Source organism: Saccopteryx leptura, chromosome 8 (genome assembly GCF_036850995.1).
Source record: "Saccopteryx leptura isolate mSacLep1 chromosome 8, mSacLep1_pri_phased_curated, whole genome shotgun sequence".
Classification (NCBI taxonomy): Eukaryota; Metazoa; Chordata; class Mammalia; order Chiroptera; family Emballonuridae; genus Saccopteryx; species Saccopteryx leptura.
Window position 1 is genome coordinate 57,255,199 of NC_089510.1, and position 17,347 is coordinate 57,272,545.

The following is a 17,347-nucleotide window of genomic DNA, read 5'->3' on the forward strand; positions in this document are numbered from 1 at the left end:
TGAACCCTCTGTGACCTTGAATGGCTCACCTTTCAAGTAGGATGACCCTCAGAAGGAACCCTAGACTTACTGTCAAAGAAGTTGACTGGGTCGTGACAGGTAATCTGGGCCACCCAGATCAGTTTCCCTATGTAGAGTCCTGGTTACAGATAGCAGAGACTCTGCCCCCATGGGTTCGGTCCTGCGTTAATAAGGGACAGTGCCAGGTCCTGGTAGCCCGCCCTTCAAAAGGAGGCAAGCCCCTGAAACTTGATCAATGTGCATACTGCAAAGAGATCAGACATTGGAAAAATGAATACCTCAACTGAAAAGCAGCCTCCGGCCCCACAGCCAAAGCTGCTCAGTCAAGAAGAAGAAAGTATCAACCAGAACCAGTGGTCCAGGACTTGATCGGGCTAGCCTGAGTTGATTCCAATTAGGTAAGACCGGCTCCATGAAATTAGGCCCCTGAGAGTCCATGGTCAATATGACAGTAGCGGGCCAACCAATGACTTTTATAGTGGACACGGGAGCAGAACACTTGGTAGTCCCCATGCCAGTCGCACCCTTTACTGAGTGAGAAGCCACCATAATTAACTGCTTGCCTCTTCTGCAAGTCCCAAATGTGTCAACCTGGAAGACATCAAGTGTCCATGAATTCCTGTATCTGCCTGAATGTCCCATCCCCCTCCTGAGACAGGACCTGCTAACTAAGCTAGGAGCCCAAATAACTTTCACTCCCAGAAAATCTGCCAGTCTAACTTGGCAGTTAATGACGTGGCTATCACTTGTGGTCCTAAACCCCTATAATCTCATGAGTCTACTTCCTTCCAGAGTGAGCTGGTTCACCTGCCTGGACCTCAAGGATGCCTTTTTCTGACTATGACTGGCTCCAAAGAGCCAGCTGCTGTCTGCGTTATAATGGGAAGAACCTCACATGGGCTGGAAAGTTCAGCTAACCTGAACACGCCTGCCTCAGGGATTCAAGAACTCACCTACCTTGTTTGGTGAAGCTTTGGCCATTGACCTCATGACCTTTCTAGGGGAAGAAATAAATTGTGCCCTACCTACAATATGCAGATGATCATCTCCTGGCCAGTGACTCCCGAGAAGATTGCTGGAGAGGCACAGGAATTCTGCTACAGTTACTGACCGACACATATAGCATAAAGTATCATGGAAAAAGGTCCAAATATGCCAGCCCAGGTCCGACGTATCTCAGGTTCATTATCACTGAAGCGCATTGCTTCCTAGGGTCCGGGAGGAACCAAACCATCTGCTCGATCCCTAGACCCAACAACAAAAAGCAGTTCAGAGGGTTCCTAGGAGCAGGAGGGTTCTGTCGCACCTGGATCCCAGGGTTTTCAGGGAAGAAAAACCCCCTCTATGAGGCACTAAGCAGGCCAGAGGGAAAACCCCTAAACTGGGGTGAAAAACAGGAGACAGAATACCAAGAAATAAAGAGATTGCTCTCCAGTGGCCTGGTGCTAGGACTGGCGAGTGTAAATAGTGAATTCAAACCTCTTAATCTGCAATAAAGACCATGTAGCACTGAGAGTCCTCACCCAAACTGCCGGGCCATGGCAGAGAGCTGTCTAAACAGCTCGACCCAGTGGCCGCTGGGTGCCCCCCAACCCCGCCTCCAGGCACTAGCCACCAGGATGAGGCTAGTCAGCAAGGTTGACAAGCTCACCTTAGGCCAGAACATCCATGTCAAAGTCCCACATGTGGTGACAACCCTGATGAACAGCTGGGGGTACCAGTGGCTCACCAGTGCCAGGACAGCCCACTACCAGGGACTACTGTGCAAAAACCCAAAGGTGACACTAGAAACAGTATGCACACTGAATCCAACCACGTTCCTCCCCATGAGGCCAGACTACCAGATCATGACTGTGAAGAAACCACCATGGATGAGGTCTACTCAAGCTGACTTAATTTAACAGACACCTCCCTCAGTGAACCTGAACCAGAACTGTTCACATACGGGAGTAGCTTCATCCAAATGGGGAATGGAAAGCTGGATATGCAGTGACCACCTGGGCCTGGGTCATCGAGGCAGAAGCATTACCACAGGGATGGTCCGCTCAAAGAGTAGAACTATGAGTGCTAATCCAAGTGCTACAATATTCAGAAGTCAACATCTTCACTGACTCTAAATATGCCTTCACAACCCTAATGCGCATGGGGCAATTTATAAGGGAAGAGAACTACTCACGGCCAGGGTAAAGAAATAAAAAACAAAGAAATTCTTCAACTATTGGAAGCAGTCTAGAAACCCAAAAAAGTAGCAGTCATGTACTGTAAAGGACATCAAAAAGGAACCAACCCAATAAACTTGGGAAACTTTTGCTGACCAAGAGGCAAAGAGGACCTGTCTTCCTGTTAACCACTGTTCAGGCAATAGCAAAAGTATTAAAAATCAACTGGAACCTCCATGCTGCATACCAGCCTCAGAATTCAGAGAAAGTTGAACACATGAATCGAACACTAAAGACCACCCTAGCTAAGTTCTGCCATGAGAAAGGCCTCCCTTGGGTAGACATGCTACCCCTTGCCATGTTGTGGATCTGATACAGTCCTGGACCCACAGGATACTCCCCCTTTGAAATCTTATATGGGAGACCCCCACCCATAATTAATAAACTGAGAGGAGACCCCCGACAGATAGGAGAATTAGGCGTCTCAACCCAACTCCAGATGCTAGGGAAAATGTTCCAAAAGATAGCCCAGGATGTTCTAGAGCAGGGGTTTCAAACTCAACTCAGCATGTGGGCCGCAGAGCAAGATCACAGCCGTTCGGCGGGCCGCACTAGGTCTACAAAAGGCAACTGTTACGCAACACTTTTCTCACTGCAGTAGAAAACAAAAAAAATCAGTACAACAAGCACAATCGTACATGCAGTTTACTCAGTGTCACAAAACGACCAGAAACTGTAGATCGCATCACAACTGCTGTTAACTAAGCTAATATCTAGCTAGGATGCTAGAGAAACGAAAAATACAAGTAGGCCCCTAGGCTTACTTAATTTTATCCAAAATATTTTGAACTCCGTGGATTAGTCTGCGGGCCGCACAAAATTATTCGGTGGGCCGCATGCGGCCCGCGGGCCGCGAGTTTGAGACCCCTGTTCTAGAGAGAACCCCAATCACCTTAGAGCATTGGATCCACTCCTATCAGCCTGGAGACATAGTATGGGTTAAATACTGGAAAAAAAAAGAACCACTCCAACCTGTTTGGACAGGTCCACATATAGTTGTCTTGGCTACTCTGATTGCTATTAAAATTGCAGGTATGGCATCCTGGATTCACCGAGTCAAAAGAGCCAACACTGAGGACCTGCCAGAGACCTGGACTGCTCACAGTGACCCCACAAAGCTATTACAGGTGACATGTGAAGGACAACAGGCATACTACCTGAAATTGATGAAGGGCCCCCAACCAGGGCTGTAATGACCTGCCAGCTGCTGTTCCTGATCATTGTCAGGATCCTGACTCTACTTCTGGGCACAGGACTAGCTGCAAATGCTCCAACAGATTAGAGTAGACTAGAGAGACCATTATGAACAGTCATTTACATACTAATAGTAGGATTTGTGGCTACTATAAACTGTTTTGAAAACTTTCTGTTAAAAAAATTTCTTACAAAATCCTAATCAGACTTAACCTATAGTAAGCCTCACCCTGCCACTGAGTGCCCCTATGCGTATTTTCAGACATTATGCAAGGGGGACCTGTATATTCTTAGAAGAAGAGTGTTATTTATTATGTCAATCAATCTGGAATAGTAACTGGAAAGGTAAAAGAACTCAGAGAACATGTCTACAAAAGAAGGACAGTTAGGAAGCTCTTGGGGATGGAACAGCATAGAAAATCAGACAACTTGGTTACTACCTCTCACTCTTGTTAGCAGTCACTTCTGAACCATGCATTTTCAGTGCCATCATCTGCCTTGAGACTACTACTGCCAGGAAAACTACTGCTCAAATTCTAGCATTACAAGGTTATCAGCCATTAAGGCATACAGATCCCACAGATCCAGACATGTATAGTAATGCCCTACAGACTTTGTTAGAGGGCATCAAAGGGGGGAATGACATGGCTGTTACATCGCAATCCTGAAATCGACGTTCTTTCTTCTCCAGAGGTTTCTGGTGAAACTGGTATGGTTGAGAGGGATATATTGTGGACATGACTGTTCCTGATAAGGCTGTTACTGATATGTTTCAGTGGTATGGCTGTTAGCACTGCTGACATGACTATTCCATTTCTGGCAATTCCGCTTTTGCTTTTTTTCCCTTTCTTCTTTCCTCTGTAAACCCACCCACTTGCTTCTTGCACAATAACAGTTTGAGTATAAAAAGCCTCAAAAAACCAGTAGCCGCTGCTCAAAGCTAACTCCTCTGAGCCCACCGGCATAATAAACTGGTTCTCCAACTCTCTGAGTGTCGCTTGGCTTCTTGCACATTCTAGTCTGCTGTAACTATAAACACAAAATATCTTTACAAAATTATCAGTAGGGCGTTGGTTTTACACAGCAAAAGTTTAGAAACAACACACAGAGACATGCATATTCAGAGAATGTTCATAGAAGGATACATATGACACCATTGACACTTTCTGCCTTGAGTGAAACTGGAAGACGGAAAGCAGAGATGGAAGATTTACTTTTCACTCGATATCTCTTTTTATCTTTTGAGTTTTGTATTACCTGTTCAATTAATTACTTAATTTGGGGTAGTGCAATGCCTACAAACAAAAAAAATGTGTTCTAAGGTAGCAACTGTTAATTTTTCTTATTTTTATTCAACACATAGCTAGTATTAAGTGTTATCAGGGAATGAACAAAGGAATAGCAAATAAGTTTAAAAACCATTCTGGGATACATTTTAAATTTCAGAATTACTGTAAATTCCTTTTTCCTAAAAGCCTAAGGTTGTTTTTTTACCCAAACAAAACACATGGTTTTTGCCTACATGAAGTAAGAGCCACAGAGAATATCTACTTACTACCCAAACCTTTCACACTGTGTTCTTTAAGTATGATCAAGTAGCACACTGACAAATCTTGATTGAGGAATTAGAAATCATCTTATTTACATCCAGAAAATGGTTAACATATCGGGTCTAAAGCTGCTACCTCCAGGAGGCTCTTGCAGGCACTTGGAAAGTTGATTTGGGCATGTGTTGTGCTGAACACCTGCTTTCCCTTTCTGGGAGCCCAGAAATTTGGCACGTGCTGGACAGAGTATGCCTAGGTAACCAACCTGCAATAAAAAACTTTGCACTGAGTTTATAATGAGTTTCCCTGGGCAGAAACACAATACACATGTTACTGAATTTTCACTGCTAGGGGAAAGAGTGCTTTATGTGACACATTATGGGAGGAAGAAAGTGTAAGGAAATATAAACAGGGATTTCTCTAGGCATACAGTCTTACAACCTGACTGCAGATCCTGACTTACTACGGAGCTGTAATAAATCTTATACTGAGTCTTGTGAGTCCTAGCAAATCTCCCAAAATGGGCAGTGAGTGCTCTTGGGGATCCCCAACATATCTTACTTAACAAGAAAAATATTTTTTGAATGCTGTGTTGTACAAACTGAAAATCATACAACTTGTACTCTAAGTCTGCTGCTTAGTATCCTCATCTTGCTTTTAATTTGTTGACATTTCCCTAAAATGCTTATGTATTTATTTTCTTTGTTGATACTGTTTTCTGTTAGTTCTTATATATTAATTTTTCAGTTGAAAAGGTTTTAAAAATCAAAATATTTAATTGTTAGCTATGCCCTGAAGCAAAATATAAGTCAACAAAGTGGAGAAAAAAATGTAAAGAAGAAAATATTGATTAACATACAAGCAAAATTCTACTTAAGTACTCTGTATCAGTGTGAAAGGTAACAGAGACTTAAACAATTCTGAAAAGTGCAGAAGAGCATTTCTGTTTAAGTACTATCTGAGGTTTTCCAAAATCCCCAAATATCTGTTACATCTATATTCATATAAATACAAAAAGAAGTCCAAAAGAAATGTTTTAAAGTACGTATAAACTAAAATCAACTATGGTTCAAAAATTGAAGAAAGGATTTTTACAGCTTATGACATTATGTGCCATTTGATTTTAGAAATGCACAGGCACTACTTCTACTTAAACATCTCCAAAATCATTTTCCTCTGGGGTGAAGAATGTTAGATCAGATTCTGCTGTTCTATCAATAGCTATTTCTATTTAAGGGAAAGAGATTTTTAGAAAGTTTAAGTTTAGAGACAAGCACCATTTGATTAATATTATATAGTCATAACTATTTGCAAATATGCACATAAACCGAATTACTAAAAATTTGGTCACTCAGTTAGCTATACTTCTAAAATGACTCTGAATATATGGCATTGTGTTAATGACCACTGGTCAGAAAGAGCCTTTGGTAAAAATTAATCATTTTAATTTAAAAATAAAACTGTAAACATCTATTTTAACATTTTTACTTTGCATAAGTATGGGGGAAAAAACCAAAAAATGACAATATTGGTTCATTTACTTTAACAACTACAGCTCAGTGACAGAACATTATCCGTAAAATATATTACAAAAAATAATGCTGTGATCCTTACATCTGTATAAAAAACTAAACAGGAAAAGCAGAACTAGTTAAATGTGAGGATTAAATAGAACTTACATAAGTCGGTGTTTCCAAACTATCTGTGTTGACCAGTACTGGAGGAGGATTTGCCTTAAAAAAAGAATTGTAAATGTGTTAGCTTAACAGGAAAATTGACACATTACGTATCCATGTTCACAAATTTAGAGGCATATGGAAAACGTGCTATTTCTTAAATTATAATTTTATATAAGCTTTGCATATGTTAAGAAATGTACCCAGTATATATCAACAAAGGGAAAGAAATAGGTATAAGCAGTTAAGTTAGATTTGCTTTTGAGAAATAAATTGTTATTTCTGCCAAAACAGACAATTTTCTTAAGGTTTGCAAAGTTCACCAGCTTTCTCAAAAAATCTACAAATATTCTTTAGTATATTAGTGTAACAAACAAGTCTTCCAGAATTGCTTAGAAATCATTAGCTTTTCTGTTTCCAAAGATTCCATGAAGAGTCCAATGAGGCCCTGGCCAGGAGGCTAAGTTGGTAGGAGTGCTATCCCAACAAGCAAAGATCATGGGTTCAATCCCTGGTCAGAATACATAAAAGAATCAACTAATGACAGCATGAATAAGTGGAACAACAAATGGATGTTTCTCTCTATATTTAAAAATCAATAAATTAAAAAAGATTCCAACCATTTTACCACTCAAAAAAAAAATTCTTCCCTACAATGTATTGTGTTTGAACATGAAAAAAATGATTACCACACAAAGAAATCAATCATAAACTTTTAGAAAATTGAAAACATAGTCTTAATGTGAAAACACCTCATTTATTTTCAGCTGCATTTATTGTTTTCCAACTTTTATTTCTAGACCACTCACAGAATAACAATGGTTATGGAAAAAAATATCCAAAATCCATACATCTATAGTTAAGTTTGAGTTGAAAAAAATCTTGGGTTTTCTGGTTACATGGGGAACTATTATGTAGATGAAGTAAACTTTAAAGAATAAAATGCAAAAAGTGCCAAATAAAAAACATATCAATATTTCGGAAATATAAAGAAAACTATGTGATTCCCCTCAAAATTATCTTTCTTCTACATATTTAAAAGTATAGAAGTACCAAATCAAATTACACTTTTAGCCTGACCAGTGGTGGTGCAGTGGATAGAGCACTGACATGGAATGCTAAGGTTGGCGGTTTGGAAACCTTGGGCTTGCCTGATCAAGGCACACATGACAAGCAACAAGCAAGCAGCAACTATGAGCTGATACTTCTTGCTCCCTACTCTGTAAAATCAATCAAAATATCTTTAAAATATTACATTTTCATAGAATAAAAAAAGATGACTATCCTAAACAACTACTAGGGACATATGTTTATACGTTTATAAAGGTTAATAGCTCTACTTCAATTAGTAAAAAATTACATATAAAAGCTGTATTAAACAAACATTATACAAAATAACCACTATTTTCCAAGTGCACTGGCTTCTCTAAAAGTAAGTATTCAAAGGTCGTTTTATATTATTTTCAGCAAAGTACTGGATATGGATTATCATATGAAAAAATGCTTAAAGACAAAAGTCATGGTTAAATAATTATGCAGATTGTGTTTGGGCTACATAAAGGAAGGTTAAAAATGAAGAGGTAATACATTTTAATTGACTTTATTGGGTGACACTGATTAACATAATTATACAGGTTTCAGGTGCCCAATTCTACAACATACCTCTGTACACCATGTTGTATACTCACGCCTTGCCCCAAGTCAAGGCTCTGTCCATCAGCATTTACCCCTTATACGCTCCTCCACTTCCTCATACCCTGCATCACCACACTGTTGTTTGTGTCCATGAGTTTTTCCTTTTTATTTTTTTGGTCCTTCTTCCTCAATCCCTCCCCTCCCCTCACCCAGACAGCTGCTGCCTAACAACTGTTAGCCTGCTCTATTTGGCTTGTTCATTTTGTTCATTAGGCCACAAATGAGTGAAATCATACGGTACCTGTCTTTCTGGTAATAATTAATAAGCATGATGTTTAACTTTAAAAAAAAAATTGATATATTGATTTTACAGCAAGGGAGGGTGAAATGTGAAGTAGTTGCTTCAGTCTAGCTGTTCACTGGTTGCTTGTCATGTGTGCCTTGCCTAGGCAAGCCCCAGGTCTCACACTGGCAACCTCAGCATTGTAGGTTGGCACTCTATCCACTGCTCCGCCACAGATGGAGGAGCATGACATTAATTTTTATGTGCAACCTTACCTTTGAATGTAATAGTTTAATCTTCAAATAATTCAGTGAAAACCAAATCTAAAGAGTGTTATTCAAACAAAGCTAGTCAACAGACATTTAACATTATATGAATATTTGAAAATATTTCACTAAATTAAAAAATTAATGTTACAATTTCACTTTATTCTGCTTAAGCAATTACAGAAGAAGGCAAGAAAGAACAAAACTATTTAAAGTTACAAAAAAAGTCACTCTTCAAAATTAATAGCAAGAAAACTATTTGGTTCCCTTTACCCATTTATTACCAAACATATGGTGGGAAAAGTTGGTTTTAATCAAAATCTAATTCATATCAAAATTATTACAATGTTAGTCGCTCATGATCATCAACTCATCATTGAACAGAAGATTACTTTTGACTGTAGTCATATATGACTATCTGATACTGAAATATAGCTAAAAAATAATATAAAGTGTTAAATTTACTTCAAAATAAAATCATAAGAGGTTAGAAGAGGGAGGGGCTATAGATCAAATGTAAGAGTACACAAGTTGATGACTATTGTTGCTGGGTGATGAGTATGCAAGGGAGTACACAATATTACTCCCTCTACATTTGAGTATTTTGGAAAATTTTCATAATAAAAAGTAAAGTAAGAAAAACAAGACTATATCAAGTACTCATTTTTCCCCCCAGAGGTTAATAACTAAGGCAGTTGTGAAATACAGTAAATTAGTTAAGAGTTCCTACTAACATATTAGCATTCACATCATAAAATTGATTTGAACTTAAAGTTCAGTTCAGGATAAAGAACACAGATGGGTTAAAGTAATTTGTAATTCTGACTTAAACAAAATAATTAGATAAATATATAAATAAGTTTATTTGTAGATATATCTTAGAATAAACATGAGTAAATGACCATACTTGAAAGAAAATCATGGGAATAAAGAACTTGAAACTGGACTTCTGGTCAAGATGGCGATATAGGTAAATGCAGTATCCGTATCATTCCACAACCACATCAAAATCACAACTAAACTATAGAACCACCATCATTCAGACCCACCTGAAATCTGGTTGAATGAAAGTGCTATAACTAGGGAAATAAAGAACCACATCAAGACTGGTAGGAGGGGCGCAGACATGGCTGTTTCCAAAACCAGGTGTGGCAGTTTAAAACTGGCAGGGATGCCTGACCAGGCAGTAGCACAGTGTAGAGCATCAGCCTGGGATGCTGAGGACCCAAGTTTGAAACCCCAAGGTTGCCAGCTTGAGTGTGGGCTCATCCTGCTTGAGTGTGGGCTCACCAGCTTGAACACAGAGTCTCTAGCTCAGGGGTCTCCAGCTTGAGCATAGGATCATAGACATGACCCCATGGTTACTGGCCTGAACCCAAACGTCACTGGCTTGAGCCCAAGGTCGCTGCCTTGGGCAGGAGATCACTGGCTCGAATGGAGCCCCCTGGTCAAGGAACATATGAGAAAGCAATCAATGAACTAAGGTGCTACAACTATAAGTTGATGCTTATCTCTCTCCCTTCCTGTCTGTCCCTGTCTGTCCCTCTCTCTCTTAAAAAAATGAGGGATATCTCAGCTGTAGAGATTCCCCCTGAGAAGTGAGGGGTCCCGTCTGACCAGGCGGTGGCGCAGTGGATAGAGCGTTGGACTGTGATGCAGAGGACCCAGGTTCAAGACCCTGAGGTCGCCAGCTTAAGCACGGGCTCATCTGGTTTGAGCAAAAGCTCACCAGCTTGGACCCAAGGTCACTGGCTTGAGCAACAGGTTACTCGGTCTGCTGTAGTCCTACAGTCAAGGCACGTACGAGAAAGCAATCAATGAACAACTAAGGCAGGTGTCCCCAAACTGCGGCCCCCTGAGGCCATTTATCCAGCCCCCGTCGCACTTCCGGAAGGGGCACCTCTTTCATTGGTGGTCAGTGTACTGGAGTACTGTATGTGGTGGCCCTCCAACGGTCTGAGGGACAGTGAACTGGCCCTCTGTGTAAAAAGTTTGGGGACCCCTAAACTGAGGCGTCACAACGAAAAAAAACTAATGATTGATGCTTCTCATCTTTCTCCGTTCCTGTCTGTCTGTCCCTATCTATCCCTCTCTGACTCTCTCTCTGTCTCTGTAAAAAAATAATAATAATAAGTGAGGGGTCCCAGCCACACCCCAGACACCCCAACTGAGAATCCTCCATGCCAGGAAGAGAAGTCTCCATAACTTCTGCCTGTAAAAACCAGTGGTGATTGAGGCTGAGGGAAGAAAGCTGCAGGAGCTCCAGGCAGCTCCTCTTAAAGGGCCCACATATGGTCATAACCCTCTCTGAGCTCCAGCACTGGGGAAGCAGCTTGAAAGGAACCAGGGACATATGGGGAAGAACTGGATTTTCTAGCATCAATGCAAGAGCTGGGGGAGGGGGGACAGTAGTTTCTGCCACTTAAAAAGTAATGGCAGAAGCCACTGATCCTTTCCTTGATCCTTTCCTGAGACCCCTCTCTCTACCACAGAACCAGGAGTCTGGTGTCATGCCAGTTTCCATCAACCTGGCTCACACTGTTCATCCTGCCCAAGTGATGTCTGGAGACCCCACCACACTCAACTTGTGGGCCCACCCAAGCTGTTTTCAGTGGCTTTTCCATACAAATGGCCTGTTTTGTCTCATGCTTTGGACTTTCCTAGAACCTCTCAAGCAAGAGCATCTGGCTTCTACGTACCCCATACGACTTGCTAAGAGCCCCCAGGTCTGGAACTAGTGACAACTGACCTTGGTTCACAGCCTCTCCTAGGCACCTTCAAGTCCAGCACAAGTAGCAGCCATCTGCACATTGATCTGTAGCTGGTACCAGGCAGCCCCAAGAAAGGCACAAACAGAGACTGACCTTGTACCTCCTGGGAGGTCCCAAAGCCAGTATAGCCAGTGGACAGCTTTGGACCACACCAGAATACAACCTTAGAACTTCCACAAGAAACACACTCAAAGGGTGGACTTGGTGAGCATCAAAGCCCCACTGCAGCAAGTCCTGCTCCACAGGGTCAACTTCTGCACAGCTCTAGCTCCTCTGCTGTAGTCACAGCCAGTCCTCAAAGGTGATCAGCCTTGGGGTCACTCCTTTCCAGTGACACAAACAGCAAACACGGCTCAACTACAATAGCACGGTGTATATAGCCTATACAGGGGGTCACATGGAGCACCCATCTTGGGAGACTGGGGAGGCTGTTCCTCTGGGCTCTATAGGACATCTACTACACAAGGCCACTGTACCAAGTCTGGAAGATGTAGTAGCTCTACCTAATACATAGAAATCAACAGAGAAAAGCAGCCAAAAAGCAGAAACAAAGAAACATGTTTCAAATGAAAGAAGAGATTTCCAGAAAAAGAACTAAAAAAAATGGAGGCAAGCAAACTACCAGATACAGTTCAAAACAAGGGTTATAAGGATGCTTAAGGAACTTAGTGAGAACTTTAACAAAGAAATAATAAACATAGAAAAGGACATAGAAACCATAAGAATGAACCAGTCAAAAATAAAGGATACACTAACTGAAATGAAGAATAATTAAAAGGAATAACAGTAGAGAAAGCTGAGAATCAAATCAGCGATTTGGAATAAAGGAAGTAGAAAACACCCAATCAGAACAGCAAAAAGAAAAAATAATCCAAAAACATGAAGATATGCAGGGGTCTCAAACTCGCGGCCTGCAGGCCGCATGCAGCCCGCCGAACAATTTTGTGCGGCCCGCAGACTAATCCACGAACTACAGTTTCTGGTCGTTTTGTGACACTGAAAAGTGTTGCGTAACAGTTGCCTTTTGTAGACCTAGTGCGGCCCGCCGAATGGCTGTGATCTTGCTCTGCGGCCCACATGCTGAGTTGAGTTTGAGACCCCTGATAGTATAAGGAGCTTCTGGGACTTCAGGTTTACCAACATTTGCATCATGAGGGTGCCAGAAGAAGAAGAGAGAAAGAAACTGAAAACCTGTTTGAAAAATATTGATAGAAAACTTACTTAACTGCCTGACCTGTGGTGGCGTAGTGAGATAAAACGTCGACCTGGAACACTGAGGTCGCCTGTTCGATACCCTGGGCTTGCCTGGTCAAGGCATATATGGGAATTGATGCTTCCTGCTTCTCCCCTTTCTCCCCCCCCCTCTCTGAAAATTGAATAAATAAAATCTAAAAAAAAAAAAACCCCATAAAAGTTAAAAAAAAAAAAAAAAAGAAAACGTACTTAACCTCATGAAGGAAATAGACAAAGTCCAGGACGCACAGACAGACCAAAGATGAACCCAAAGAGGCCCACACCGAGACACATCGTAATTAAAATGCAAAAGGTTAAGGACAAAGAGAATCTTAAAAGCAGTAAGAAAAAGCAGTTATTTACCTACAAGTAAGCTCTGGTGATCATGGTATCTCCCCTGCCAGGTAAGTGTTACAAGTAAGCTCTCATAGATTGTCAATTAGTGATGTCAGAGAAATGGCAGCGTGAGAGATACTTCTGGTATTTCCCTTTAAAATTTCAACAAATGGAAACAACTCTAACGCAGTGAAAGAACCCCAGCTGAGCTCGCAGCCAGGCCTGAACAATCCACGCAACAAATGAACCGAAGGTGAGACGGGCTGAAAAGAGGGACGGAAGATAAAATGCTTTCCCTGTGGAATCTGGAGAGGAGAGAAGGAGGAGGACTGAATTTTTCTTTTCCCTTGCTGGACGGAGGGAAACAGGCTTGAGTTTTATTCTGAGCAAGGAGAGATGGAGAGACTGAGGGGCAGAAGGGAAGGAGCTGAACTAAGGTAGGTGCAACAAAGCACAGGGTTACGCTCAGGTTACTGAGGACTAACCACGTCGCTTGGCTTGTGATCAGCCAGTACAGGGCCCACATTCAGCCTCAGCTCTGGATCGGCGTGCGCTGGGCGGGAAGTGCTTGGCTCTTGCGGCATGCGGGTACATGCTCTAGCAGCCCCTGCTGGGCCCACATAGTCCGGCTCATGCAGCACAGCACAGCACTTGCAACATTGCTGGGAGCTTAGCCCACGGAGTTTGACCCACAGCTCTAAAGAGCACTATACTGCAGCCAGCACCCCATCAGCAGCACTATACTGCAGCCAGCCAGCACTTCCACGCTCTGTGCAGTGTCAGGGAAGACCAAAGTGTGCTCCCCCACCCTTTCAGATCCCACTTCCCTACACGCTATAGAAGAGCCACAGTGGTGGGGCCCCCATAGCTGAGTCTCTGGGGCCACTCTTTTCCCTGAAAGGTGGAAGGGCTCCACGTCTTATCCCTTGGTCTGCTGAGATGTGGGGAAGAATGCCAGGAAACCTGAAACCTCCACTGGTAAAGCCACAAAGCTGAAACTGTAAAGCCCTCATACCATGCCCCACCCACCAACATAAATGTGGCCCTGTCTCCATCACTACGACAGCTAAGTCCTGCCCAAGAATTTCACAGAGCCAAAACTTGTAGTACAGCAACACCTATTGGAAAAAAAAAAAGTTTCTTGTTGGGGTTACCACTCTCAAATGCTATCAAGAAAGAAGAAATCATATACATCATGGATACACAAGACAAAGACATAATAGTTCTGATAGAAAATGAAAACTCTCCAGAAAAAAAATCTCAATTACATAAAAACTGTGGAATTAAATGACAGAGAATTCAAAATTGAAGTTCTAAAAAAAGTCAATGAGTTGTGAGAAAACAATGATAGGCAATTTAATGAGCTCAAAAAACAAATTAATGAACAAAAAGAGTACTTCACCGAGATTGAAATCTTAAAAAATAACCAAAGAGAGATGAAGAACTCAATAAGTGAACTAAAAAACTAGGTAACAAGTTTAGCTAATAGAACAAAGAGATGGAGGAGAGAATCAGTGACACTGAAGACAGGCAACTAGAGATGCTACAGAAAGAAGAATCGAGAATTTAAAAAAATGAGAGAGAGCTCTACAAGAACTGTCAGACTCCATCAGAAAGAGCAATATAAGAGAATAATGGGGCCTGACCTGTGGTGGCACAGAGGATAAAGAATTGACCTGGAACGCCAAGGTTGCCAGTTCAAACCCTGGGCTTTTCTGGTCAAGGCACATATAGGAAGCAACTACAATGAGTTGATGCTTCCTGCTCTCCTCCATCTCTCTCTCTCTCTCCTCTCTTAAAAAAAAAAAAAAAAAAAAAAAAAGCTCGCTATTTAAAAAAAATAAAAAAGAATAATGGGTATATCAGAAAAAGAGAGGGAAAAAGGGAATTGGAGAACCTATTTAAACAAATAATCAATGAGAACTTCCCATGCCTGTGGAAAAAGAACCTCAAATCCAAGAAGCAAATAGAATACTGAGTTATCTCAACCCAAACAGACCTACTGAAAGAGAGGAATTATCAGCCAAGAATACTAAATTCATCAAAGCTATCCTTCAAATATGAAGGAGAAATAAAAACATTTACAGACATAGAGAAGCTGAGGGACTTTATCACCAGAAAACCCCCACTATAGGAAATACTAAAGGGGGTTATTTAACCAGATACAAAGAACAAAACAAAACTACAAGTAAAAGCTCCAAGATCACCAATAAAAACAAGGATAATCTGTGACAACAATAACATAAAAGAGGAGAGGATAAAGATCAGCAGTAGCAAATGAGGATGGAGTGCAGAAACATTTGTAAGATAATGAACTCTTGTAAATATGACAGTTTTAATAACCTAAAGGTAACAACCCATGAAAATGCCACTATTGAAACACAGCTTAAAAAAAGAAATGGGGGGCCCTGGCCGGTTGGTTCAGCGGTAGAGCGTTGGCTCGGCCTGGCGTGAGGGGGACCCAGGTTCGATTCCCGGCCAGGGCACATAGGAGAAGCGCCCATTTGCTTCTCCACCCCCCCCTTCCTCTCTGTCTCTCTCTTCCCCTCCCGCAGCCAAGGCTCCATTGGAGCAAAGATGGCCCGGGCGCTGGGGATGGCTCCTTGGCCTCTGCCCCAGGCGCTAGAGTGGCTCTGGTCGCGGTAGAGCGACGCCCCAGAGGGGCAGAGCAACGCCCCCTGGTGGGCAGAGTGTCGCCCCTGGTGGGCGTGCCGGGTGGATCCTGGTCGGGCGCATGCGGGAGTCTGTCTGACTGTCTCTCCCCATTTCCAGCTTCAGAAAAATACAAAAAAAAAAAAAAAAAAAATGGGGGGAAAAGTATGGTATACTATCAAACAAAGAAAACTAACAGAAAAACAAAAGAGAAGAACAAAACGAGACACAGAGCTATCAGAAAAAAACACATATAATGGCAACAGGAAATCAAGTGTCAATAATTACCCTAAATGTAAATGGACTGAACTCACCAATGAAGAGACACAGAGTAGCAAACTGGATCAAAAAGCAAAACCCAATCATATGCTGCCTTCAAGAGACAAATCTATACTGCAAGGACAAAGTAGATTCAAAGTGAAAGGTTGAGAAATGATTCTCCAAGCAAAGCAAGTGTAGCCATACTCATATCTGACAACACTGACTTCATGACAACAAAGATAACCAGTGACAAATATGATCATTTCATAATGATAAAGGGGACATTGTATCAAGAAGACATAACACTTCTTATATATAAACGCACCAAACCAAGGAGCACCAAAATACATATATAAGACATCTACTAACTTATCTAAAATTAGACAGACAAAAACACATTCACATTTGGAGATTTCAACACACCATTGATGGCTCTAGATCAGGGGTCCCCAAACTTTTTACACAGAGGGCCAGTTCACTGTCCCTCAGACCATTGGAGGGCCGGACTATATAAAAAAAAACTATGAACAAATCCCTATGCACACTGCACATATCTTATTTTAAAGTAAAAAAACAAAACAGGAACAAATACAATATTTAAAATAAAGAACAAGTACATTTAAATCAACAAACTGACCAGTATTTCCATGGGAACTATGCTCCTCTCACTGACCACCAATGAAAGAGGTGCCCCTTCCGGAAGTGCGGCGGGGGCCAGATAAATGGCCTCAGGGGGCTGCATGTGGCCCACGGGCCATAGTTTGGGGACCCCTGCTCTAGATTGATCATCCAAAAAGATAATCAATCAAGAAATATCGGCCTTAAATGACACACTAGACCAAATGGACATAACAGACATTTACAGGACATTTTATCCCAGGACTTCAGAGTACACATTTTTCTCCAGTGTACACGGAACATTCTCAAGAATAGACCATACATTGGGCCACAAAACTAACACCAAGAAATTCAGAGAGACTAAATGAGAGATAATATTTGCAAACAACAGCTCCGATAAGGGGTTAATATCCAAAATATAGGAAGAACTCACAAAGCTCAGCAACAAACAAGCAAACAATGCAATTAAAAAATGTGGAGAGTAAAAAAAAAAAATTAAAAAAAAAAATGGGGAGAGGACCTGAACAGACATGTCTCCCAAGAAGACACACAGATGAGCAAAAGATATGTGAAAAGATCACTAGCTATTAAAGAAATGCACATCAAAACTACAATGAGATACCACTTCACACCTG

General features: G+C 41.5%; 1 protein-coding gene across 17 annotated transcripts in view; it reads right to left on the bottom strand.

Annotated features, from left to right (window-relative positions):
- The window catches only part of DLG1 (discs large MAGUK scaffold protein 1), a 301,581-nt gene that overhangs the window by 144,567 nt on the left and 139,667 nt on the right, over window positions 1–17,347 (bottom strand). For all 17 annotated transcript variants that reach the window (XM_066347976.1, XM_066347975.1, XM_066347974.1 and 14 more), the window contains one exon: window positions 6,661–6,714. In XM_066347976.1, the coding sequence (XP_066204073.1) occupies window positions 6,661–6,714 (54 nt within the window). The remainder of the gene's footprint in view (window positions 1–6,660; window positions 6,715–17,347) is intronic.